The following is a 27,348-nucleotide window of genomic DNA, read 5'->3' as shown; positions in this document are numbered from 1 at the left end:
AATTCTACCTAAACTTGTCCTAGGCTGGTTCCTATCAGAGAACTTTCTAGTTCCAGCTGCGAGTACTGCAGCTCGTGGTGAGGAGCCTGTAAAACAAGCCTGCTCCCTGCCCTTCAGAGGGTCGGTGCTCCAGTTCCTCTATTGCCGAGTCACATTGCTGTGTGATGACCTAGGCGTGACATTGCCCGAATATTTGTGGTAATGTTAACCACACTGAATCTCACGTGGTATTTGTTTTTATTTGAAAAATACATTTGTGGATTTTAGAGAGAGGGTAAGGGAGAGAGAAACATCGAAGTGAGAGGGAAACATGGAGCAGTTGCTTCCTGTACACACCCCAATCGGGGATTGAACCCGCTACCTAGGCACATGCCCTGACCAGGAATCGAACCAACAACCTTTTGGTGTACAAGATGATGCTCCAACCGACTTGAGCTACACCAGCCAGGTTAAGTATCTATTTATGTCACGAAGATGTATGAGTAAATCGAGATGGTGAACATATCCACCATCCCCGAAGTTTCTTTCTGCCCCGTTGTCATCCCTCTGTGCTCCTTGTCCCCGCTACTCCCAACCACGCATCCGCTTTCTGTTGATATACGGGTCCCACAGAAGTAACGCTATTGTGTGGTTGGCAGGGTATGTGAATATCACGCACGAGCTGGACAGCAATTGGAACATTTCACCTAAAATGTCACACGGTGTGCTTGAGTGTGATATTGTTACATTACAGAATGACATGTTTATGATTTTGTAATAAAAGATTTTTATGTAATAAAAAAGGGGTGTTATTTGTGCCGGATACTGTATATTACATTCCTAGAATTTTATTTATTTCATTTACTTATTTCCTAGAATTTTATATAAATGTAATCATCTAGTACTACTTTTTTTGGTCTGTCTTCTTTCACCTATCACAATTATTTTGAGATTTAGCCATGTTATAGTATGTACGAACGGTTCATTTCCTTTTAGTGATTGGTAGTATTCCATTATATGGATATACCACAGTTCATCCATTCATCTGTTGATGGACATTTGGGTTATTTCCATTTTTCTTCCTTGGCTATTACAAATAAAGCTGCTATTGAATATTTACTTATATGTATTTTAAAGGATATGTGCTTTCATTTCTCTTGGGTAAATACCGAGGGGTAGAACAGCTGGGTCCCATGGTTGGTATATATTTAACACTTTATTTTTCAAATGTTTTCAAAAAGATTTTATTTTCAGAGACAGGGGAAAGGAGGAAGAAAGAGAGGGAGAAAAGCATCAATGTGTGGTTGCTTGTCACAGGCCCCCTACTGGGGATCGGCCAGCAACCCAGGCATGTGCCCTAACTGGGAATTGAACCTGCGCCCCTTTGGTTTATAGGCCAGCGCTCAGTCCACTGAACCACACCAGCCAGGGAAATTGCTAAGATTTTTCTTCAGATAAAGCAAGCACAGCATTCATTACAATCACCTGCCTCCAGAAGCATCTGATGGGATTTGCGTTACTTATGGCTACCCGCCAACCCATGTCAAAATGAGTGGTTTAAAACAACAATCATTTATTCTTTCTCAAATGTCAGTGTGTCCGCAGTGCAGTTTGGGGACCTCAACCAACTTGGCTCATTCGTAGGGCTCATCAATCTCTTGCTCTGAACACAGTACGGTTCAGCTGGGTCTCTTGGCAAGGTGCTCTGCTCCACGTGATCTCCTGTAGCAAACTAGCCCAGGCTGCTTCTCATCATGATTTCGGTGGGAAACCACCACATTTTCTTGGCCAAAGAGTCTCAAGACTAAGGCGGATGGAGTGGAGCTCAAAGTCACTCTCCTAAATATGTGTGTTGTAGAACCTCGAGGCTGGGCAGGTTAACACGGGATTCCAGCAGCAGGAGGAAAACGTGCGGAGCGGTGGGGATGTCTGATTTGCCTTTATTCCGAGGTGGGGTGATACGCACGCGCACGCCGACGGGAACTCCAAGCCGGCTAGGTGTCAACATTGGGCAGCATGGATTATAGAACAGAGCTTGATTCTGCGCATGCGGGTCCTTATTGACGATTATAGGAACCCTGCTGAGTCATTTTTGCCTGGACAACCGGGTGAGGGAGCCGGGCTGACTCCGCTGTCCCAACTGTGCAGATGGGTAGATAATCAGAGCCGTTTTTCGTCGATGAGACCCACTTATCCTTTTCAAATATTCATTGTAATTCCTTATTTGACGTCATCCAGCTAGAATTTGGCTGAGACCAAAGACGTGGGCAAAAAAGGTCCTCTGAGCCAGTTCTAAAACGAAGTTATCTGCTTCTCAAGTTCACAGGGCAAAAACTTGTAAATCAAAAGCAACATAGCTACCTAAACCAAAACCAGAGTGGGAGGGGCTGTGCAGTCTATAATAAAACAGTCCAGTGGAGTTATAGTCTGAAAACAGCAAATTAGATATGGCATTTTTTGGTTAAGTATATAATTCATTTTAGGAAGATTCCCACCCAAAATGGGATGACTTAAAATTCGAATAGTAGCGTTTTTGTATCTAGTCAAAAACCAGAACAATATTGCCAAAGGATCTTTGCACCGGTAACCCAGGTATGACTCCTTTGGACGAGCCAAGGCGGGATAGCCGAACAGTGAGTTTCCTGTGTATTTCATGAAAAATAAATCTCCGCTCCAAGGGTCTCGAAAGGCGCTTTTACCACACCACAAACGCCTATAGAACGCAATTCCGGGATTCGATCACAGTGAGAGAGCCCTAACCTGAGCCGAGCCCGGCCACTGGTCCCTTCCCTCAGCCTTACGGAGGCGCCCGGCTTCCGGGTCCCGCTCCAGCCCCGCCCCCAGCGCTAGGCCCCGCCCCCACGTTTTGGGACGTGCCCCGGCTTCCGGGCCCCGTTGTGGCCACGCCCCTTGCTCTCTCGGAGACCGCTATCCTAGGGGATCGCTAGAACATCGCTTAGAGTAGCTCCTCACACACTGATCGCGGGTTGGAGTTCGCGTTGTAAGCGGCACACGGTACTTTGATTTTGATCACTTGGTAGGCGAACGCTACCTTGCAACACGTCGCCTCCAACACGACTCCCCTCGGGCTCCGATGCCGTTCACCGTGCCCGCGTTAACCAGGGCCTGGTAAAGGAACCGGAACTCGACCAGACAGTGGGGACGCGGGGTTCGGCGCTTCTGCTGCTCCGTAAGGCGCCTGCGCGCGTCGCCTCTTGCGTCAGTCGGCCGCGCCCACGTTCTCCTCGCGGCGGTTCCTGATACCGGTAGCCGCCTGGGCTGGAGGTTGTTCAGGGCAAGTTGCCCTCGGGGCTCCCCCATGGAGGAGACGGCGCCTGCGACTGCAGCCCCGGATGCTTGCACCTCCCACTGGACGGCGACGAAGGCGCTGGCCGCGCGAGCGCAGGAGAGATCGGCCCGCACGGCCTGTGGGAAGGTGTGAGCGGAGGTGAGCAGAGCCGGGCAACGGAGGGAAAGTCGCGCGGTTGCCTGCCGGCTGGGGTGAGTGAGATCGCCACTCCATTCCCCTTGCCGACAGCGCCAAGGGGCTAACCGTGGGCGAGCCTTCTCCTCTGGGGCTGGGGAGGGCGCTTCGTGGGCGCCTTTCTTTGCCCCGGGACACTGAGCCAGGCGTGTTCTGAGATGGAGGCGGTTTCCCTCGTTACCTGCCTAAGGGAATCCCGCCGTGGATCGGGTGCCGTGAATCCCCACGGAGACCTGGCTCGGCCCTGTAGGGCGCGTGTTATGAAGTCTATTAAGACACTTCCCTTTTGTCGTGTTGAGTTTTAGAAGGTTTGTTTTAGCTCCTGCGGAGATGCTAACAATTGGACAATCCTTAGAAGTCTACGGAGACCTTCTGAGCAAGAGTGTTTTAATCTCCCAACTTTTATTACGTCACCGAATCCTCTTTCCCTCTCCGTACAACTGTGCAAAACTCTATACGTTTAGTTTTGTGTCTTTTCAATCTCTTCGCTAGTTTTTTCAATTAGCTTAATACAAGACGACGCCTTAGTTTTGTTTCTAGAAATTTTTTGTATATCATATGCTTAGTTAGTACTATGTGTGTATATATATATATTTTTGGTATATATTTTTAGTGATAAGAGGAAATATGAGAGGATATAGATCTCTTTCATGGAAGCTAGTAACTAAATTTTAAAATGTAGTCACTATTTAGTCTTCTTGTCTACTTATGTATTTCCTTCTTTCCATGCCAGAGCTACTCTGCCAGGGCTTATAAATTTAAATGACAATAACAGGTATTATTTACGAGGAAATGAATCATCTCTACTTCCTCCAGCCATCTTTTCCCATAAGAGAGAACATAGTAAACTTACATGTAAGTGAGAATTTTAATTTATGATTTAATGTGTCGCTTAGTTAGGGTTGGAGATTCAGGTTAGATTCTGTAGCATTTACGAGGACGACTTTTAAAAATAATTAGGCAGGTGAGAGTTTGGAAAAAAATTAAAGGTATGGAAATCAAGCAGAATTAGTACAGACAAGAAACTCTGAAGTTTTACTGTCATATGGGCAGGAATAGAGTCCAGTGGACACCGAGGTCCCACTTCGGGCTGTGTCACTTTCTGTGGGGTCCTCTGCATGCGACTTAACCTCTGGGAGGTTCGGGTTCTTTAGCTGGTAGGTGGGGGTAAAGGTATTTTCTTCTCATTATTGAATGGGTTAGAAATAATGTGTATTAATCACCTGGAGCAGGGCCCCCTGCAGGTGTTCAGGAAGTGGTAGCTATTTCTGTTAGGAAGATGGAATAATAAAATAGGCTGTTTGTATTGTATCAAAGTACCCTGCTGTGGTACTCTCCGTCCCCTTACGCACTCCACGTCAGCCTCAATGGCCGGCCTTTTCTGAGAAACTGCGTATTGCTCATACCTCAGTGCCTTTGCACTTACTTCTTCCTCTGCTTTGCTCTTTCCCCATCCCTTTCAAGCCTTCTTTCAATGTTATCTTCTCTGCTAGGCCTCCTAACCAACCCCACCAAACCCACTCCCCGGTGCCATTAACCTAAGGTTGACTTTTCGCCATAGCATGCTTTTTTTTTTTTTTTTTTTTTTAGAGAGAGAGGGAAAGGGAAGGAGAAAGGGAGAGAAACATTAATGAGTGGTTACCCTACTGAGGGCTTGACCCATAACCCGGGCATGTGCCCTGACTGGGAATCGAACCAGTGACCCTTTGGTTCGCAGGCTGGTGCTCAATCCACTGAGCTATACCAGTCAGGGCCGATATAGTGTTCTCTAGTAGTCTTGCTCTACCTCTGACAAGGTAAACTCCATGAGGGTTTGGTTTTGACCCATGTTATTTACTGCTGTATTCCTGTTCCTAGAAGGTAATTTGTATTCACATAAATATTTGTTGGTTGAGTGAATGACCTGAGCGGGCCGCCTGGCCACAGGGAGCTACCACGAAGTTCACGTGAGTCTTGTACATAAGTAACGAGAGTGCAGTCTAGGAAAAGTGTCCAAAGGCAGGTTAGGTTCAAGGCTAGGGGATTCAGCACAGGCTGATTGCTCTGGCTGACAGAATGAAGCAGGGCTTCCTTGCAGAGGTGCTTTCCTTAGTGGGTTCCAGAACGAGAGGGAGAATGTAGCCATGTTGTGGAGCAGGTGAAGGGGCTGGTAGAACTGGCAGCGGCGTGCTGACCTCGGGCAGAACATGGGGTATTTGAACTGCAGGGTTGGGAAAGGAGACTGAAAAGGCAGGTTTGAACTGAATGGTGAACGTCTTAGTTACTGGATTACAACGTCTGCGCTCCCTTCTGTGCAGAGAGAGGAGCCGGTCCACGTTTCGAGCAGGAGACTGAGGTGGCAGAGGTGTGTTCTCCGGGGCAGCGTGGGAGCGGGCTGTGTTTACGCTGGGTTAGTTGGGTCAGTCGGGGGAGACATGCAGGGGCCAGGCCGAGCTTCAGAAAGGTGGAGCCCGTCTGGCACCCTGGCCCCTGTATCCAGTTTGGGTGACAAGGGTGGAGAGGTGACCTACACTGGAGCTGGTTCGAACATTACGACCTCGCGTTCTGCTTGACTGAAGGGGACTCTGGTGGGAAGGGCATCCGGCTCCAAATGAGACCCGGGGCCTGGGCCTGGTTCTGCAGCCCTGTGTGCCCCGCCCCCCAGAAGCTGCCTAATTAGCATCTCTGTGCCTGTCTTCTCACTGGGGCCTTGACCTCAGATCTCTAGCTTTTGTGGAAGTGAAATGTCGCAAGTGGCTTAAAACTGTAAATGGACTGAAGCTGGCATCATTTCTAAAATTCACTGACTTTGGTGACGGTGTTGCCTACTGTTATTCTTTTTTTTTTTTTAAAGATTTTATTTATCTTTAGAGAGAGGGGAGGGGAGGGAGAAAGAGGGAGAGAAACACAGATGTGAGAGAGTTGCAATTCATATGCCCTGGCCTGGGGACCCAACCCACAGCCCAGGCATGTGCACTGACTGGGACTCGAACAGACAACCTCGCTTTCCAGGGTGACTTCCAACCCCCCTGAGCCTTGCCGATCAGGGCTGTTACCCATTTTGTAAAGCAAATTTAATTGAGGCTTTCCTCATGGATGTTGGATAGCTAGTCCATTTTTCCCTATTTCTTAGATTATCAATTTCACAATTTTGTTTTCTTTGAGATGTATGTATTTCATTTTCAACACTTGCATTCAATAAAAGTTAATAATAAATATCCATAAATATTAGTGAACACAGTTGTGAAAGTTGTGTTAAAATTTAGAAAGAATAAACTGGGAACTCTAAGACCTTGGAAACATGTTTAAAATTTGAATAGGTTATTTTCAGAATTTCAGTTCTTGCAGCTGTGGTATCCTTGATGTTGGGGGCTTCTGATCGCTTTTATAACTCCAATGCCTATGACATAGGGCTGCCCAGGCAGCCACATACAGCTAACAGGAGCAGCCCAGGGTGGGTGTGCTGGGGAGGGCGGCCATCCACCCAGCTCCTCTGGGAGGTCAGGTGGCCAGACAACCACCTGGGGATCCTCATCCCTGGTTTAGGAGCCTCTTTGAAGGTTCCTAAACGGACCAAGCTTTCTTGTTTAGTGTCTGGAACCCCCACCCACCTGTGTCTGGTGTGGCTTGGTGCCTTGAGCACCGGCCTGTGAACTAAAGGGTTGCTGGTTCGATTCCCAGTCAGGGCACATGCCTGGGTTACAGGCCAGGTCTCCAATAGGGGGCATGTGAGAGGCAACCACACATTGATGTTTGTCTCCCTCTCTTTCTGCCTCCCTTCCCTCTCTCTAAAAATAAATAGAATCTTTAAAAAGTATATATTTTTAAATCCTCTGTTTCAGGGCCTCCTAGCTGTGACTGATTTGCAGTTAGAGAGAGGGGAGCAGAGCTTTACCAGGTCCGAGAACAGCCAAGCAGCTCACTTCTCTTGGGACGATCAAAGTTGGCGGCTTGGCATTTTTATGTTACTCCCTGTCCTGCCCCCTGCCCCTGCACCTTCCTTCATGCACACAGGTAGTCACATGATGAAGAAATAAAACCTGAGTTCCAGAAAGGTTGATAAGTCCAACTTGCCACTGTAGACAAGTACCTTTTGTGGGGAAACCAGCACAGAGAACCAAAGTCATTGTCTTTAAGGAGTTTACTTACTGAGTTCATCTTCAAAGATAGAACATTAACAGAATATTAAACTTTATGGGGTTGACTACAGGCAGAAGTACCACGGAGGAGACAGAGCCTGTGGGTTGGAGCCATGGAAGTCTCTGGAGCTCAGCCTGAAGTGTGACTGGGACTGGCGTGGACAGCAGGCCACCAGCAGTGGTAGGAGGGTGGGTCCTGGCGGGGTGGGTGGGGTTGGTGTGCAGACCAAGAGGCCTCATGGGAGCCACAACCCTGTGCTGGGAACGGAAGTGGGCAGCAGGGACACCACTCTCCAAAGCCACGCACATAAGGGTACCCACCCAGTCAAAGACGCCTTCTCTGTACCTCTGTGCGTTTGGCATTTTCCGTGATAAGTACATTTTAAACAGCCTCCTGAAACTTCATATACGTAAGTGGAGGAAATTCATGGGTAGACCTACTAAAGTGGGGAACGATGGATGACCTTTCAGTGACCTTAGGATAAAATGAGCAAGATTCTGTTATAATGTATGGTCTCAGTGGCCTCTTCCTCACCTCGTTAGTCAGGGTGGGATTTCCTCCCCGTGGCACCTGACCCTGGGCTGAGGGGAGGAACCATGTTTATCAGTCACTTACATGCTTCCTCCAGGAGAGGACCCTGGTCACTGCACAGGGCCACGTGGGGCTGCAGAATGAAGAACCCAGGGCTCCGGGAAGCAGGCTTTGTAGTAAGAGGGCATGTACCCGCAGCTCCTGTGGGAGGGTGTGATCAGCTTCCTTTAACAACCCTACCTCCTGCAGGGCAGCGGGTGAGCTGGGGTAGGAGCACTGTTGATGGGCTTTGGGCAGCAGGGAGGGGAGGGAAGCGTGTGGTTAGGCAGTTTTACCAGGTGCCAAGGCAGCCCCCAGTGCCGGGTCCTACTTTTAGACCTCACATCACACGCAGGGGGCTTGCATTTAGTGATGGGTAACAGCGGGTGTTTGTAAGTCAGGTCTATGTGTGGAGAGTGTGAATTTGGATTTTGGGGGGCTGTCCTTATTACCGGGATTGGACTTGGAGATAAAGCTGTTGACCATAGATAAGCGTGTCCCTGGGTATGGTCTCATAGATAACAAAAGTGCCATTTCATTGATTCCAGAATGGTCAGACCTTCAAAATGGAGATTTATGAACCAGGAACTTGAGTCACTTCCTCACTAGTGCGCGCGTGATGATTAAGAACGCAGTTTAGGATGGCAGTGTCGGAAAGGGGGAGGAAGAGCAGATGGGAAGTGACGCTCTTATCAAAGCAAGGCGACCCTTGCTCGTTGGAAGGGTACCCCTGCCCGCCGGGCTGCTCTAGGATGCTGATTTGAATGACGCAGTGCTTTCGCGACTGCTAATGACTGCTCAGCAACAGGCGACTTGATCTTTTAGGGTCAGGTGTATGTGATCCCATCCATCCGTACTCATCCCCCAAATATATGTATTAAGATGTATTTTGAGACTTCAGATACCTGGGTGCCCAGGATATTAAAGCTGCTGGCACCCCAGTGAGGGAGAGTGGGGTGTCACGGGGCAACGCTGCAGGCGTGTGTCTCACAAATGGCAGTTTACTAGAGTGCGCAGAGGTAATGCTGTCCCCTCACCATTTCCTTCCCAGGTTGCCACTTCCTTCCCCGCCCTTTTGGCACGTGCTTATGTCTCCATGCAAACTGACTGTCCCTGTCAGCGGGGCTCCCCGATTCACAGGGATCCCCTAGTCAGGCTGAAGTGGACGCTGGGTGATAACCAAAGTTTGGCACGTAAAACGGGGCAATAGCTTATTCACTTTAAAATCCTCAGTGATCTTACAGATGGGTTAGCTTCTTCCTTACGTGTGTCCTCAGGTTATGATGCATTCGCAGTGATGCCCCCAGCTAGAGGCAGGCCTGAGCGGCCCATCCCGGCTGAGGACTTCTCCCAATGCGTTATCTTGCCTTCGGAGTGGCGTTAGGAGGACTGGAGGGATGTTCTGTACGCTGTGCCTGTGACTGATGCTTACGAAAACCGCCCTGGCTTGTGGGCAATGGATTGAATGCCGGCCTGCGAACCAAAGGGTTACCAGTTCAATTCCCGGTCAGGGCACATGCCTGGGTTGTGGGCCAGGTCCCCAGTAGGGGGCACATGAGAGGCAATCACACATTGCTGTTTCTCTCTTTCTCCCTCCCTTCCCCTCTCTCTAAAAGTGAATAAATAAAACCTTAAAAAGAAGAAATCAAGAAGTACCAGAACATTGGGTGGTAGTTATAACCCATCACAAACCTTGTTGCTGAGTAATGTTTTTCCCTCCACTTTCTATGCTTTGTTTTCATTACATTTGTCAACAAAGTTCATGAGTTGGCTGTTGGGTCTTGTGGCTTCAGCCCTCTAGTGCCCGTGGCCTTCATGCTCTCTGACAAGGCCGCCAGCAGCACGCCTGCCGCCTGACACACAGCTGTCTGCTAGAGTCCCCACACTCTGCTGACGAAATTACGTGCAGCCTGCCTTCCCCACACCCCCCCAGACAGGCTGAATGAGCAGTGAATCACCCTATGCTTCTATCCACATAGCTTTCTAAGAAGAAAATGTGTGGGTGAGAAATTTTGAGTTTCTTTACACAGATTATTCCAAAAGGACACGTTTCTAAGATTAGTGTGTTTATAAGCTAGATACGTATATTTACGCCTGGTTTTCATTGTGTAGAATGTTTTTCCTTTTTCTTTTTTAATAAATATTTATTTTTAGACAAAAGAGAGGAGAGGAAGAGAGGGAAACATCATTGTGTGGTTACCTCTCACGCTCCCCCTACTGGGGACCTGGCCTGCAACCCAGGCACGTGCCCTGACTGGGAATCGAACCCACCACCCTTTGGTTCGCAGGCCGGGCCGGCAATCCACTGAGCCACACCAGCCAGGGCTGTTTTTTCTTGTGAGCAAAGTTTTGTCACTCTGGACTGTCCGTTAAGACTGGAAACATTTTTAAAATATGAAACCTGAGTTTATAAAATCAGTGTAGATGGGGTTCTGAGTTAGCCTGGACCTGTAATATCGTATCCGTTTACTTAGTGCACAGCATAGTAATTACGTATGCATATTTTGGGAAATGATTACCATAGTAATTGACATCCATCGCCTCAATACACAGTTTTTCTCGTGTCGAGAACTTTTAGGGCCTACTCTCTCAGTCACTTTTCAGAATAGTGTTGTTAACTACGGTCACCATGCTGTACACGACATCCCCGGCACTGATTGATCTTGTAACTGATTGATCTTGTGCCTTCTGGTCCCCACCACCGGTAACCGCCACTTCGTCCTCTGGACCCGTGAGTGTGGGTTGTAAGTACAGTTTTCTCTCGCGATAGCATCTTTTGCCGCAGATTAGCGCTAAATATAAACACTACGTACATTATGTTTCACCGGCAGTAACAAGGAAAGTACTGTTGTTGTATGTGAAGAGAAATGAAGCCCCACCTTGGATCGCGCGGGCGCTGTCCTGGTCGTTCCCTAAAGATCTCCTTAACTTTTACTTCGTGTAGGTCCTCAGCCTGCCTCGTCGTGCCCCCTGCCACCGGCTCGTCCCTGCCCTGTGATTGGTGTGAGTCACAGGGGCTTCGTGAGTTACGAACGAAATGAGCCAGGGGCGTGGAAAATATGACTTCTACATTGGTCTGGGATTGGCTATGAGCTCCAGCGTTTTCATTGGAGGGAGTTTCATTTTGAAAAAAAAAGGCCTCCTGCGACTTGCCAGGAAAGGCTCCATGCGAGCAGGTAGGTGGTGCCGCGGCCACTGCATGACGTCAGTGTGTGCGTGCTGACGTCTTCGGGTGCTTTGTAGACACAGCCTCCTCTTCGTTCCTAGTGAGCGTATTCAGAACGTCAAACCGTGAGGGTTGCAAACGCGGGTAGAGAGTGAATCATCAGGTTTGTAACAAGGAAAACGAGAAGCGGGACGATGCCAGATAAGCTACCCACTTGGCCCTGCTGTTATTAACAACTGGGACCTGGGGCCAATGGCGACAGGCAGCCGTTTCTTCACTTTCTGATGCTTCTGCAGAGCATCGGAGCCTCATTCAGGGCGACGCTCTTTTGTCTGGGCTAGCGGAGGTTGGATTTTTACTTTAGGCATATTTTTCCTGGAAGAGAGGGCTTCCCCGGGGTAAGGACTCCTCAGTTCAGTGACTTTTGGAGGGGGGTGGAGGTTGGTTCTCCAGAGACTGTTCACAGGTTAGGGGGCACGGGGGACACCTGACGTACTAGGCCCCCATGCTGACTTCGGCCGCCACACTCACAACAGCGCCCAGCATTGTATTGGCATCCTGCTCACGCTCTGTCAGTTCCGCCTCTGCGTCAGTTCTAGACCTGGTTCCCACCGCCTAGGAAGACCTGCTTTGGCAGTTAGAAAAAATGCCACCTCCCTCTTGGCTGTGCCGTCTGTGTGGCTGATCCTTGTGCAGCAGTCTGCGAAGCTTAGCCTCTGTTGGGGTTTCGTGGATGGAGGAGAGCCTGTCGAAATAGTGTATTCCTCCTCCTTGGCCACTCCTGTGGCGGGTACTCTCCTTGCCCGTGACGGATGTGCTTGTCGGAAGCTCTCCTTGCATCGACTTTTTCTTCTGGACAATGCTTAAGTACCGACTGCTTGACTTGATTACTTCGATTAGGGTGAAGGTCAAGTTTAAAAGCAGGAGGAGCTTCTGGGTGGCTCCAGACCATGAGCTCTGCTCTGTTTACACCTGGTCAGTGTGGGCCCGTCTGTCCAAGGTCACGGCCTCCTAGGGGCTGACCCACCCCTGCAGGGCTTGTCCGCTCTCAGGCTAATTCCTTTGCGGTTGGACGACTTTTGACTGGTTTATTTTCTTTACTTTATTATAAAAGCTGACTTCACAAAAGACTGAAGTATAAGGGTTGATTTCATTCCTTCACGCAACGTGGTGGTACTAACGTAAACGTTTTTAGTATTCTGTGATCCTCACATCCCCTTTTGTTACATGAGCATAAAAATACTATCTAAGAGATCCCTTTATACATGATAGAACCTGTAGTCAAAGTAGTAATGAACGACGAATGAGATCTTTTAAAATCTGTTATTACTAATGGTCATCATAGATTTGTAGGGGCCTGATGATCTTCCAGAGAAGTGAACTGTGTTTTCATCCACAGGTCAAGGCGGACACGCGTACCTTAAGGAATGGCTGTGGTGGGCTGGACTGCTCTCGAGTACGTACAGAGAGTATTTTCAGAAAACGTTATAGCTGTATACTGACATATTTGCAGATACTATTGCAGCTTCATATTCCTAGCAACTTTTATAAGTTTAAATCAGTTCTTTTACTAATGAACAAAACTCAAAATATTTAAAATTGGCCCTGGCTGGTGTGGCTCAGCAGATTGAGCACTGGCCTGCGAACCAAAGGGTCGCTGGTTCGATTCCCAGTCAGGGCACATGCCTAGGTTGTGGGCCCCGTCACCAGTAGGGGGCAAGAAGCAACCACACATTGATGCTTCTCTCCCTCTTTCTCCATCCCTTCCCCTCTCTTAAAATAAATAAAATCTTTCAAAAAAGAAAAAGTCAGTGAAAAAGATATGAGAAATACTTTCACACCAGTTTTAGCAGCTTTTCATTGATTTGTGTTCTTTTCCACAGGGTATACATATCTGTTAACATTGTTTATTTCCATCACTAAGTATAAGTTAGATCTCTTCCGTTAAAACAGATTCATATTGTTTCTGATTGCTTTGGACTCTGTTCTGATGTTGAGAATTTGTGAACAGATGGGAGGAACCATGGACATTACCACACACAGTTGAAGGAGTATATAAAAATCTCTCTGGGAGTAGAATGCAGGTATTTCCATTTTGAGCGGATGTGTGAGTTTTCTTTTGTTGTCCTTCCCAGTGGGAGCCGGTGAGGTGGCCAACTTCGCTGCGTACGCCTTCGCGCCTGCTACTCTGGTGACGCCGCTGGGTGCCCTCAGCGTCCTCGTAAGGTAAGGATGCAGGGCTTCACGCTGGAGTCAGCGGGTGGCGTTTCAGACTGGAAGTGGTCAGGGCCGGCTAATTACACACGCTCAGCCTAATTCCCATTTACACGGCCTTGAGAACGTTTTTAATGCTGTGATGTAATTTGCTTTTGAAAGCTTATCTTTTGCACACAGACCAGCCTGCAGTTTATGGGAGAAAACGCTTTTGTGCTTTACCTGGTTTGTATTCAGAGCCAGTACTAGTTTTACTTTCATTTCAATTTTTTTGAAACTGCAAGTGGCACTTGTCACAGTATTTATCACATGACACGTGCGCTTGGTGGGGGCGGTGGGTGAGGAATAGGTTTCTGCCACTGAACATCGCCGACTGGGGCAGGTTAGGTGCCTCTGAAGACTGGCGTTGGGTGCATATTTGCAGGGAGCAGTCCAAGACTCATCCAATTTCTGTTACTTTACTGATTCACTCAGATGCTAAGCCCATTCCAAAATCTGTTCCCAAAGTTAATTGACAGTTAGTTTTTTCTTTTTTTCTCCCCAAGATTGTATGTGTGTATGACCCCAAAATACCCGGAATTAATTTATAAAAAATTGTGTATTCTCACATGTTTAAACTTTAGTCACCTTTGAAGTACTCTCCAGTTGATGCAATACACCTGTCGAGACGTTTTTTCCACTGATCAAAAGTTTTTGAACTCACCAATTTTGATGCCTTTTAATACTTCTGACATTTTTTTTTGTTTCTCCTCTTTCACATCGCAAAACATTTTTCTTGAGGACTTTTTTCATCCAGAGAAAGAAAAAAAGTCGCTTGGGGTGAGATGGGGTGAATAGGGAGGATGGAGCATAGGGGTTAGGCTGTTTTTGGTCAAAAACTGCTGAACACTTAGTGGGGTGTGGGCAAGTACTCTTGTAAATCACCCATCATGAAAGGGGCAAATAAGTTGAGTATTCAAAAAAAAAAATCACTGAAGCTGAACGCAGCCTCTCACAACACCACCAGCTGGTACACTGATACAGATGGGTTCCTAGAACACTCACCCAGCAGGGGAAGCCTGGATTACAAGGGGCCTGCCCTCCAGAAGATAATTACGGGGTTTTTTTGGGTCCCCCTTTACATATAAATATTACATGTAAATGACATTATTTTTCAAGGTAGTATATATGATATATAAAGATATCTTATGGTATATGTCTTATCCCTATTTTTCTGTATATTATACTAATATATTTATAGACTTATACTGTATGTTGTAATATTTGGGTAAAACTAGCTATAAAGCATTGAAACTTCATAATTAATAGGCAAATTATATAGAATTAAATGAACGTGTAAGAGGGATGCATCAACCAATGAGGATAAATTGAAGCTGAGCAAATTTTAAATACTGGTTTACATAGATTCTTAATGAGGATACAAATTTGTGTGTAGCTCCATTTATTGTAAATTTCCTACAGATTTCCTACAGCGGGAGGCTGGTAACTCTACTGCTTCAGTGTGTGGTGAACCAGGTTATTTCCTAGAAGCTTTCATTTTGTGATCAAAGACAATTTCTGTCCCTTGGCCGAAAGCCGGAATCCTTATAAGCCCTCCATGTATTAGGTTGAGTTCAACGATTTAGTGTCTGAATTGTGTTGATGTTTAAAAATGAGAAGAGTTGTGAATATTTTAATCTTATCTACCTTCTCCCTCCCGTTTTAGTGCCATTCTTTCTTCGTACTTTCTAAATGAGAGGCTTAACCTTCACGGGAAAATCGGATGCTTGCTAAGTATTCTAGGGTCCACGGTTATGGTCATCCACGCTCCAAAGGAAGAGGAGATCGAGACGCTCAATGAAATGTCTCACAAGCTTGGGGACCCAGGTAAGGAAAAGAAAGGCTTTATTAGGTGCACTGTAGTGTTGCTTTTCAGTTTGGTGGGTTTTTTAGTTTGTCTAAAAGATTTTATTTTATTCTTTTTAAAGATTTTATTTATTTATTTTTAGAGAGGGGAAGAGAGTGAGAGAAACATCAACGTGTGGTTTCCTCTCGTGCGCCCCCTACTGGGCACCTGGCCCACAACCCAGGCTTGTTCCCTGACTGAGAATCGAACTGGTGGCCCTTTGGTTTGCAGGCGGGCGCTCAATCCACTGAGCCACATCAGCCCAGGCTAGTTTTTTATTTCAGTCAAAGTTTTGTGTGCGTTCAAAGAGGCAGAATCCTCTGTGGGACCCATTAGAAAACAGCATTTGCCTTCCCCCCTGGTTCTTTGCTCTGTGTCTAAAGAACGTGCTTCCGTGGTGGCTTCCTTGGCCGTAGGCATTTGCTGTTACATCTGTTCTCTGTTGTGTCTTTAGTTGTGTTTAAGATGTGTTTACACGTAAACACAGTACATAACCTTCTCTCTCAGCTGAGACATACGATACATGGATTACTTTCCCTTTTTTTACATGTTAGCGGAGTCAGTATACCACGTTATGTTAGTTTCCTGTGCACGGTGTAGGGATCTGACATTGACAGCACCTTATGAGGTGGTCACTGTCGTCTAGTAACCGTCTGTCACTGTGCAAGCTGATCCCGGTGTGACTACGTTCCCTTCCCGTTCCTCACCCCATCGCCCCATCGCCCCATGACCCTCCTCTCGGAAACCGGTCCCTGTGTCTGACCCTCCCTTTCTAGTCTAAAGTTTTTCCTGAACAAATAATGATCTGGTTGGCTTAGTTTTCTTTTTTGGTGTGTGTCTTTTTTTTTTTTAATTATATTTGATTAATTATTCTATTATAGTTGTCCCAATCCCCCCCTCCCCACTCCCTTTCACTCAGCAGCCCCCCACTCCCTCAGGCAGTCCCCCCACCATTGTGCATGTCCGTGGGTCATGCTTATAAGTTGTTTGGCTGCTCCATGTCCTATACTGTGCTTTACATCCCCGTGGCGATTTTGTAACTACCTGTTTGTGCTTCTTAATCCCCTCACCTCTCATCCATTCTCCCACACCCCCTCCCATCTGCCAGCCGTCACAGCGCTCTCTGTATCCATGATTCTGTTTCTGTTCTTCGTAGTTGGTTTTTTAGATTCGATTGTTGATAGATGTGTCTTTTTGCCATTTTATTGTTCATACTTTTGACCTTCTTTTTCTTAAACAAGTCCCCTTAACATTCTATATAATAAAGGTTTGGCAAGGATGAACTCCTTTAGTTTTTTCTTGTCTGGGAATCCCTTTATCTGCCCTTTGATTCTAAATGATGTCTCCTGGGTAGAGTAATCTGGGTTCTGGGTCCCTGCTTTTTCATGAGTATTTCTTGCCAATCCCTTGTAGCCTGGAAAGTTTCTTTTGAGAAATCAGCTGACAGTCTTACGGGAACTCCCCTCTAGGGAACTAGCTGATTTTCTCTTGCTGCTTTTAAGTTTCTCTTTATCTTTAACTTTGGCATTTTAGTAATGATGTGTTTTGGTGTGGGCCTCTTTGGGTCCATCTTGTTTGGGACTCTCTGTGCTTCCTGGACTTGTATGTCTATTCCCTTCACCAAATGAGGGAAGTTTTCTTTCATTCTTTTTTCAGATAGATTTCCAATTTCTTGCTCTTTCTCTTCTCCTTCTGGCGCCCCGATAAATGTAGGACCTCTTGAAGTTGTCCCAGAGGCTGCTCACACTATCCTCGGGTTTTTTTGGATTCTTTTTTCTTCTTGTTGTACTGATTGGTTGTTTTTTTGCTTCCTTATGTTCCAAATCATTGATTAGATTCTCAGCTTCATGCACTCGACTGTTGTTTCCCTGTACATTGTTCTTCATTTCGATTAGTGCATCCTTTGGTTCCGCCTGGGTCTTTTTTATGATGCTGCTGAAGTCCTCGCTCAGTTCCTTGAGTGTCCTCATAACCAATGTTTTGAACTCCGAATCTGATAGATTGCTTATCTCCATTTAGTTTAAGTCTTTTTCTGGGGTTTTGATCTGCTCTTTCATTTGGGCCATGTTTCTTTATCTCCTCATTTTGGCAGCCTCACTGTGTTTGTTTCTAAGTATTCGGTAGAGCTTCTTTGACTCCGCATCTTGATAGTGTGGCCTCATGTAGTAGGTGTCCTGTAGGGTCCAGTGGCACAGCCTCCCCTTTATCTCAAGGTGGGTACTCCCGGTGCACCCTTCGTGTGGGCTGAGTACACCTTCCTCGTGTAGTTGAGCCTTGGTTGCTGTTGGCAGGTCAATAGGAGGGATTTACCCAGGCCAGTCAGCTGCCAGGACTGGCTGTGACCACTGACCACCAACCTCTGCCCTCCGTGTAGGGTCAGCTGTGCAGGGGCAGGGCGGTGGTGCTCCCACATCGTCTGTAGCTGTCCACTGGGTCCGCTGGCCCTGGGGATTCCTGGGTGGTGCAGGCCAAGGTCAGCCCCCACCTGTGTTCTGCCCGGGGCTACCCTGTCTGAGCTATAAATCTGAGATGGCTGCTCCTTGTGCTGGGCTTGGAGATTCCCAGGCAAAGCCAGCTAGTGAATCTAGGCTGGCTGCTGCTAATGCCGGGCCTGGGGCTACTTAGCACGAGGTATAGGTGGCGGGGGCTCACTGAGGCCACATGGTGCTTATTTAAGAGGATTTAGTAAGTTGTGAGGCATAAGCCTAGACCAGCCATTCATATGGAAAAGTTACTGTGAGCCGCTTGGGTGGGCCCGTAAGTTGTGCGGGACAGAGTCTCAGGGGATCTCCAGGGCAGGGCAAACAGTTCCATCCAGGTTGATGGGGTCTCAGATACGGCACCAGCCTGCCGGCTCTGTGGGTGGTGGATTCAAAAACTGTACAGAGCCTCAGTTTGCCTTCCTGTCTGGGAGAAAGCTGTCCCCCAGCTCTCGCCTTGCTGCCAGACGCTTCGGTTCCTCCCAGTATGTGACTGGTGCCTTCCAGGCTGCTCCCCCAGTGCTGGAGCTCAGAGGGAGTGAACCTGAGTAAGTCTGTGTGTAGATGCTTTAAGAGGAACTGCTTGGGGCTCCAGAATTTTCTTCTACGGACTCAATCCCCTCTGGTTTTTATAGTCAGAAGTTGTGGGGACTTATCTTCCTGGCATTGAGCCCTGGGCTGGGGGGCCTGGTGTGGGGCTGGGACTCCTCGCTCCCAAGGTATCGCTCCCAAATTTCCATCCACCACACGTGGGTATGGGACCAGCCCGTTCCATATTTCCCCCCCACCTTCCATTCTGGATGGATGTGGATTCTTTAATACTATAGTTTTCAGACTTCTGTTCAACTCGATTTCTCACGGTTTTGAGTGATGATTGTCATAGTGTATTTGTAATTTTGCTGTGGTCATGTGAGGAGGCAAGCCACGTGACCTGCGCCACCATTTGACCAGAAGTTGTTGGCCTAGCTTTCTATGGAAATGGGGCAGCCCGGCCTGAATGCTGGTCCAGGGGTCTGCTTTGCTCTCTGTCATTTAAAGCATAGGAATGTCACCTCTTGGAAACCTCTTTCTCAGAGCCTTCTTTGGCTGCAGGCTAGACTGCCATCTGCAGGCCACTGGCACCGCTGTCACCTTGGTTTGTTATCCTGCATTGGCCGGGGGCAGGGCATCACTTTCTGCTTTTTCCTGGATCTCGTCTTCCGAATTTGGTGTTTGCGCCTTCGTTTCATGGAGCTTTATTTTCATTTTTTAAAAGATTTAATTTATTCATTTTTAGAGAAGGAAAGGGAGGGAGACAGAGGGAGAGAAACATCAGTGTGTGGTTGCCTCTTGTGCGCCCCCTACTGGGGACCTGTCCCAAAACCCAGCCATGTGCCCTGACTGGGAATTGAACCAGTAACCCTTTGGTTTGCTGGCCGGCACTCAACCCACTGAGCCACACCCGCCAGGGCTCTTTATTTTTCTTTCTAGTATATGTAGTTGGTCATTTGACTTTGGGAGCCTTTAGGATGTTCTCTTTGCCCTCATTGTCTAAAATTCCTCACTGCCTGGATATGGGTCAGTTTTATTCACTGTGCTGGGTTCTGGCTTGTGTAACTTTATTTAGTTTTTTAGAGAGAGAGGAAGGGAGGGACAAAGGAAGAGAAACATTGATTGGTTACCTCTGAACGCGCCCCACCAGGGACCGAACCTGCAACCCGGGCATGTGCCCTGACCTGGAATCAAACCCGTGGGCAGTTGGTTTGCAGGATGTGCTGGGTTCTGGATGGATTTATTTTGCAAGAATCATACCAACAAAAAGATAAACATTGCTTGTGGGTAAAGGAAAAGGGAGCAGGCTCTGGTGCTAAGAAAGGAATAGATAACTAGCTAACTCTGTATGACAATAAAAATTTAAACGAGACCTTGAAAAAAGAGTAGGAAGAGGGCAACGGGAAGCGTTCTGGGAAGGGGGGGGCGCCAGCAGGTGAGGTAGTGAAAGGTCCCATTGGAGCAAAGTGGGAAGTCAGGCTGGAGAGAGGATTGGGTATGATTTTGAGGGCCTGGAGAGCCCAGCATAGGAGCTGAACTAGGCTGCAGGAGGTCAGAGAGCCCTGAGAGGGCTGAGCGGGGAAGCCTGGAGGGAAGTGCCTGGGGCCGGTGCCTGGGGCCGGGGCCCGGGGCAGACGTGGAGGCTCTGGGGAAGTTTGCGCGCAGGATGCCGGCAGTGTGGGCGAGGCTGGCGCTGGAGGCTGAGGCCAGAAGAGATGTTGGGGGAGGGTCCTGGCTGCCTGTGGGCACAGACAAGTCAAGTCCAAGTTCTCTGTACTCCGAAACGAGGAAGTTAGGGGAGAAAGTCGAGGAGTAACTGATTTCTCACGCTGGCAACCCAGAGTCCCAGTACGTGACTCACTAGTCTTGAGCAAACACCCTAAGCCTCTCGTAGGCGCGCCGATGCCAGAGGTGGCAGAAATCCAGGTGACAGGTGAGAGGACCAGGGAGTTTCGGTTCATTGTCCCAAGTCATCCAGTAACTGGAGAAGGGTTGGCTGGGACCAGGCCTCTTCACTTCCAACCTCGTGAACTTGCCGGAACCGGGTTGGGAGTGTGGGGCTTGAAAATCAAGGCCACTGACGTTTGGGTGTCTCAGTTGGCTTGGCCATCAGCTGTCAGTTTGCACAGCAGGATTTACCTGTCCTGCGTCCCGTCCCTGCCAGCGCAGTTTCCCGTGCACGTGACTGGCTAGCTGGTTGGACTTTTACTCAGAAACTCCTGTGTGTGCGTTACTGACCTTCCTTGCCTGCCTGACAGGCGACGATGCACCAGCTGCGGGCCTCCTGGGGCAGCCTTGTCATCCTCCTCTCTGCGTGAAAACACACAGGTGACTCTGAAAAGAGTTAAGATCTCAGGCCCTGCCCGGGTAGCTCAGTTGGTTACAGCTTTGTCCCCATACTCGAAGGTTGTGGGTTCAATCCCCAGTCAGGACACATACAAGAATCAACCAATGAGTATATAAATTAGTAGACCAACAAATCGATGTTTCCACCTCTCTCTCTTAAAAATGGGGAAAAAAGAGAACACGAGCTTAGAGTTGAAAAGATTGTCACGTCCCGCCCAAACTGCAGCCCCTCCAACAGCACCCCCGAGGTGGTCACCTGGTGGCTGGGGCATCTGTCCCTTTGTCGGGAGAGCTGTGAGGACTACAAAGCTCTGAGTCTGGGCACCGGGGCACAGCAGTGTGACTTTGACTGAAGTAGCACAGGCCTCGGCGTCTGGCAACTTCCGTCAGAGTCCTGCCCATGTCATTTGCTGTGTGACTGGAGTAAGTTATTTATCATCTGTCATTCGCCTTCGCTGTTTCTGGGCCTGAGGGGAGGGCACCTGTGTCACAGAGAGACTCTCCCTAAGAGAGATGGTGGAGGGAGAACGCCCGGTACGTTGTCAGGCACAGAGAGCTGATAAAGCCATGACTCTTAGCCGCCTCGTCCCTGTTATCCACCTGCAGGTCCTACGGGCTTACATGCGTGTGAGAAGTGTGTTTAGATGCCTGGCTTTGGTGGCCATGTGGTTCCCAACCGTAGGCCTCCACCATGGTTTCCTTTCACAGTCGTCCTGTGGTGGCTGGGCGCCTGCCCGGGACGCTGTGGGACGTGGCCCCTGATGGCGCCCCCGGGAGGGTCCGAGGGCTCCAGAGCAGGGGTCACCCAGGAGCCTCGCCACACATCACCTGGGACCCCTTCCGCTCGTTCAGCAGCCTGGTGCGCATGACCTTGGTCCTGTGAAGACGGCAGGTAGTTTTCACGTGAACGAGGTTCTGCCCCGCTGTGCTCTTGGGAGAAGTTTGGTTTTGTTGTTTTTACTTCAAGAGCGAACTTTGTTCACTGAGGGCCTGTCGCGTTTTGGGTATGTGCCACGTTTTGTGGGCACAGGCTGCCCGGGACAAAGTGTCGGTGTGCCGGGCACGTCTGTCCTGCTTCCTGACCGGTCCCCATCTCTCGGGCTGAGGTCTGCCCATGGCTCTCAGTTTACCGTTGTTGATTGAGCAAAGGAATGAAATTGTTCACGGTGGAAATTTTTCTCATCAGTGAAAAGACACTTCCCCAATTGACTTCTTTTCTGAACTCAGAGATTTCGTGCACGCCCAGCGCTCCCAGCCCAACCCTCATGGGTCCCCATCTGGGGTGAGGCCCAGTTTCCAAAATAAACCTGTGCTGTTCCTTTCGAGGCCAGAGTCAGTGCGCAGACACTCTCTTTGCTGGGTGGCCCTCACCCCCCAGCACGGGAGGCCTCTTGTGTGTCCCTGTCCTGGCGTCAGTGGGACCAGGTTTCTGCGGCTCCAAGGTCGCCACAGTGAGTGCCTGGGACCCACTCTGTGGGACCCGGGCTGGGAGAACTGCGGGTTGTGGCTTCAGAGGACCCGGAAATTCCGCCTTGGTGCTGCCAGGGACTGATAGGCCAACATCCCCCACAGGACAGACATGTGAAAGTTGGGGTGTCCAGCTGTCTAAATCCACAGTCGGGGAGGTCGTGGGAACTCGGGGGCCCTTTCTGTTTTGTCCACTTATTTGCTGTTCTGGTGAGTTCTGGTGGTGGGCTTGTTGCTGTGAATGCCAGGTATCCCTCGGTCACCATGGAGACACCCTGCTGGCCCCCTGCAGAGGCTGTAGACTGGGTTCCACGAGCTGAGGTTCTCTATTGAGCTGGAGTTGTCTGGGTTTGCCTGGTCACCATGGGCTCGCGCGTGCACAAATCCCTCCGTGAATCCAGTCCGAACATCCGTGTACTCTGGGGGATTGAATCACTCCTTGGGTTTCTAATCTGGTTTCTTGTTGCATTTCTTCTCTTTCATTGACTGGACCTCCTGAATTAGACCGTTACGGTCCTTATTATTATTTTTCATCATTTTGCCTTTTGTTCCATCCCACGGGAGAGATCCTCAGTTTTATCTTCTTTCCTTCCTTTGAATTTTTATATCTGCTACTTTTCATTTCCAAGAGCTCGCTTTTTGTGTTTGGATTCTTAGTTTTTATTGTGACAGAACAAAAATCCGCATTACCGGAGACTCACTCCCGGTGGATTCCGGAATCCAGTTCAGTGCCGGGAGCTGCTGGCTTGGCGATGTGCGGCAGGCTTGCAGGTTCCCCAGGGAACCTTTGTCTACCACTCCAGCCTCAGGGTCCTTCAGGGGCCTGTCTTGTGATCGGTTTGTCCTTTGTCCTTAGCCCTTTAGTTTGACTTTCAGCAGGTCGGGTTGACGCCAGTGGTATGCTGACAGGCAGGGCAGAGTGCAGCAGACCGCCTTCCAGCCGAAGTGCTGTTTCCGCCGGGGTGGGGCTAGTTTCTTTCCATTTCCCCTTATTCTGGCTCCTAGACCCTCTGGCTCTGAACCCATAGCCTGCGGTGTGGACTTGGAGCCTCCCCTTCCGGCTGCACTGTGACGGCCACTGTGGGTCTCAGCTTCTGCACAGTGGCCTCTCTGCCTCTTCCTCTGGCCTCTGGGTGTGCAGCCGCTGGGCCCACAGCGCCTTCAGGGGAATTGCACAGACAGTGGACTGACTTCCCCTCACTTCCCTCCTTCCTGGGGTCCTGGCCCATCATGTCGCAGCTGCTCAGGCAGCCCAAAATTTCAGCTTCTTTTGTTGACCTAGTCCGCTGAAACTTCCAGCAGCCCCAGTGGCCCCTTCCTGCTGGCCTCCCAGGCCTAGAACTGGCAGTTGCCTGTGGGAACCGCCTGGCGGGCGTTAGCCTGACCCCCGGTGATCCTGTTTCTCTAGGTGGGGGCTGCTGGCTGCTCTGACAGTGGCGGTTTTTATTGTTTCTGTGCGATGGAGGGTCCTCTGTTTGGAGGTTGTCCTGTCTCCGTGGAACAGAGGCATCACTCCTGGGGCAATCCTTGGCTGCCTTTGGGGTCGGGCAGGTCAGATCCCCAGCTGCACCTCCCTTTATCTGTTCTTGGCTTTGCCTTGGCTCCTCCGCATGTTCTGTGACCGCTTGTTTTACTAGCAGCGTTTGAGGTGTGCACAGTGACCGCTGCGCCACCGCCGCCGCCGCCGAACCCATGGGCCCCGTGTGGGGTACGTGCACTTGGCGCACAGGGCGGCGGGAAGCTCCGGTCGTTCACGCGGTGCCGCAGGCTCTGTGTCTCCTGTCCCACCAGATCCCAGCAGCAGTTTCTATCTGTTTTCTCATTGATTTTCACCTTATCCCAGTGGGTTGCCCCTGAAAGTGTAAAGAATTTATTTACTCTTAGAGCAAACGTGATTTGTACTTGTTGAGCTCAAGGTCACCTCATGATTCTCTCTGCTGGGTTCCGGGGAACTGGGTCCTTGGGTGAGAGCCCTCCCGTGGGGGACAGGGGAGTGGTATTTCCAGAACGGAGGGCTGCAGGTCAGCCTGGTACCATTTTCTTTACTGTAATTATCGGGATGCCTGAGATGCTTCTATAAAAATGTTAGGGGTGAGCCCTGGCTGGTGTGGCTCAGTGGATTGAGTGCTGGCCTGTGAACCAAGGGGTTACTGGTTCGATTCCCAGTCTGGGCACATGCCTCCATTGCAGACCAGGTCCCCAGTGGGGGGCGCTCGAGAGGCAACCACACATTGATATTTTTCTCCTTCTTTCTCCCTCCTTTCCCCTCTCTCTAAAAATAAAACAATTTTTAAAGAAATTAGTGGTGTGACAGCCTGTGAACAGAAGTCTAGTTTACTCTTCCAGTGTGTGTGTCTGACTGAAGTTTGGTGAGTGCACTGTGGCTGGGGCGGGAGAAGCAGCCGATACTTATTTCAGGGCCGCACCGTTCCTCCTTCCTGTCGAGTTAACATCTTGGTTTGGACTCTGGGTTTTCTGTACGCGTGTAAACATTTGACTAACTGAACCTGCCTTCGCCTCCTCCAGGTTTTGTGGTCTTCGCGACACTCGTGGTCATCGTGTCCTTGATCCTCATCTTCGTGGTGGGTCCCCGCCACGGACAGACGAACATCCTGGTGTACATCACCATCTGCTCCGTGATCGGGGCGTTCTCGGTGTCCTGCGTTAAGGGCCTGGGCATCGCCATCAAGGAGCTGGTGGCGGGCAGGCCCGTGCTGCGGCACCCGCTGGCCTGGGCCCTGCTGCTCAGCCTGGTGGTGTGCGTGAGCACACAGATCAATTACCTGAACCGGGCCCTGGACATCTTCAACACGTCCCTCGTGACACCCATCTACTACGTCTTCTTCACCACGTCGGTCCTCACTTGTTCGGCCATCCTGTTCAAAGAGTGGCAGGACATGCCCGCGGACGACGTCATCGGCACGCTGAGCGGCTTCTGCACCATCATCGTGGGCATCTTCCTGCTGCACGCCTTCAAGGACGTCAGCTTCAGCCTGGCCAGTCTTCCTGTGTCTTTTCGAAGAGACGAGAAAGCCGTGAACGGCAGCCTTGCTACTATGTACGAAGTCCTGAACAGCAGCGAGGAAGGTTTAACCTGTGGGCTCGAGCAGCCCCCGGGGGAGAACGTGTCCCGCAGAAACGGGAGCCTGACGGCTTTTTGAGAAAAAGTGTTATTGTTATAAAATGAACTTGAGCTTCGGGATGGATCGAGTGCCGGGAAAGGGTTCTTCTCAAATAATGTTGTCTAGAGACAATCTTTTTTTTAAGGTTTCACTCCTTTGGACCAAGGAATTACTTTTCCTATATTGAAAGGATGGTTGCTCACTGAAATGACCTCAGTCCCCAGCCGATTCTTAACATTCTATTGTTGTAGCGGTATTTAAAATCTTTTTTCACCAAACTCTGAATGCACTAATGAGTTTCAAGTCTATAAAAACGCTGCTTCAGTGGAAGTCTGCGGCATACACTTGTGGCTTCTATTCTCATCATCCCTACTTTAAGGCTTTTGATTGAAAAAAAAAAAAAACACCCTAAATTATCTCAATGTATTATCCTGTGATTTAGCTTACCTACAAAATGCCTCCCGTCTGATGAATTATTTTAACACGTGAGAGTAGGCGAAGTAAGGCCACCCATTCACAAAACATAGGGCAGGAAACCACTGCCCAGAATGCTTCTGGGAGCAACTGGGCCAGGCATGTCACATGCCCTTCCTGGGTGGCCTCGCACCAGCGTGTCCTGTGGCTGGCGGGCCGGTTCGTCCTTCAGTGATGCAGCCCTCGGGCCCCGAACCCCGATTCCCATTTTTACATCAGGTCTTGTACTTGGCAATGTATTTTCATAATGAGTTCCGCTGTCATTTTGGTCTTCTGACAACTCTGGGAAAGGAAGGTAATTTTAAAATTTTAGCTGATGTTACCAATAAAGAGACGAATGAAAACAAAGCAGTTTTTCTAAATCTTGAGTGCTTAGAACTTGTCTGTAAAATCGGGTTTCTTTCCAAGTGTTTTTAACAGTTTTTTTTAGAAATACCAATGAAAAATGTTTACGGAAAATTTCAGCTGTGTGCAGAAAGGGTAGAACGGAATAATGAACTCCATCCAGCTTCAACCTGTGATCATAGCGATTAACTGGCTGTAAAAAAAAAAGCTGACAGTTAATGTCTGCCTGGAAAGTAGGGAGCTCTCGGCCAGTTTCCGCTGTGCCGCTCCCACTCAAGGTCACGCAGCTGGGCTCCCTCTCCACTAGCGTCACCAGGGAGAAGCTGACAGGTTCTGAGTATCCTGAAATAAATTCCCTTTCCCCCCCAGTTCTATTACACCCCCTCTAGGGAGCCTTTAGACCTTTTCCCGACAGCCTCCCCGTGTGATTGTGTACCACAGACGTCCCGTATGTTTGTACCTGCAGCTGAGCTTCGTACCTAATGGAGCAAGAGCCAGTATGGCCCACCCCTCGGGTGCGTATTGCCCTCATCGAGAACGCAGAGCTTAAGAAGAATAAATTCTTCACTATTTAACATTTAGAGCACTTGTCTTTCATATGAGTGCTTAAGACATTTCATTTCTTTTATAATTCTTTTTGTTTTTTCATTTTTTCCATTATTGTCTGTCCCCTTCATGCCTGTGGTTTATAATTCTTACAACACTCAGTAATATGAAGGGTTTAAATGTGGTCATTACAGTGATTGTTCACCATATTCTATATTTCCAGTGTGGGGTGAGAGCAGATACTACCTCACTCAGAATGCTGGTCCTGGGGTTATTAGTTCACGTTAAAAAAACAACAGCTTGCCCCGGATGATGTGGCTCAGTGGGTTGAGTGCCGGCTTGCAAACTGAAATGTCACGGGTTCCGTTCCCAGTCGGTACATGCCCCGGTTGTGGACCAGGTCCCCAGTTGTGGCTGTCTGCAAGACGACTAGATTCTCTCCCTCTTTCTCCCTCCCTTCCCCTTTCTCTAAAAATGGATAAATCTTAAAGTTTTAGGTGACTTGGTGAAGGCTAGTTTTATTTCCCTTCATTTAAGGTCAACCAGTACAGTGGGAAAGTCCCCACCATTTTTTAAAAGATTTTATTTTTAGAGAGGGACAAAGAGGGAGAGAAACATCA

General features: G+C 49.0%; 1 protein-coding gene across 4 annotated transcripts; it reads left to right on the top strand.

The window, feature by feature from the left end:
- The first annotated feature begins 2,885 nt into the window (after positions 1-2,885).
- Positions 2,886-26,199, top strand: NIPA2 (NIPA magnesium transporter 2). 4 transcript variants are annotated; one of them, XM_045196583.3, is made up of 7 exons: positions 2,886-3,427; positions 7,653-7,762; positions 11,097-11,328; positions 12,718-12,774; positions 13,454-13,544; positions 15,238-15,398; positions 24,768-26,199. In XM_045196583.3, exons 3-7 carry the CDS (start codon positions 11,190-11,192, stop codon positions 25,400-25,402), a joined length of 1,083 nt encoding a protein of 360 aa, XP_045052518.2. In that variant the 5' UTR covers positions 2,886-3,427; positions 7,653-7,762; positions 11,097-11,189; the 3' UTR covers positions 25,403-26,199. The 4 variants fall into 4 exon arrangements, with proteins under 4 accessions (XP_045052518.2, XP_053769441.1, XP_024417538.2 ...); XM_053913466.2 differs by having other exon boundaries at positions 2,886-3,480; XM_024561770.4 differs by lacking the exon at positions 7,653-7,762.
- Positions 26,200-27,348: the final 1,149 nt, after the last annotated feature.

The sequence above is a fragment of the Desmodus rotundus genome, chromosome 10 (genome assembly GCF_022682495.2).
Source record: "Desmodus rotundus isolate HL8 chromosome 10, HLdesRot8A.1, whole genome shotgun sequence".
Classification (NCBI taxonomy): Eukaryota; Metazoa; Chordata; class Mammalia; order Chiroptera; family Phyllostomidae; genus Desmodus; species Desmodus rotundus.
This window is presented reverse-complemented; position numbering and strand designations above follow the sequence as displayed.

Bases quoted from the DNA above. Each gene is read 5' to 3' on its own strand.
- NIPA2 (XM_024561770.4), top strand. From the start codon at position 11,190: ATGAGCCAGGGGCGTGGAAAATATGACTTCTACATTGGTCTGGGATTG. The intron at 13,545-15,237 runs GTAAGGATGCAG...CTCCCGTTTTAG, and splicing joins GCCCTCAGCGTCCTCGTAAG to TGCCATTCTTTCTTCGTACT. The intron at 15,399-24,767 runs GTAAGGAAAAGA...CGCCTCCTCCAG, and splicing joins TCACAAGCTTGGGGACCCAG to GTTTTGTGGTCTTCGCGACA.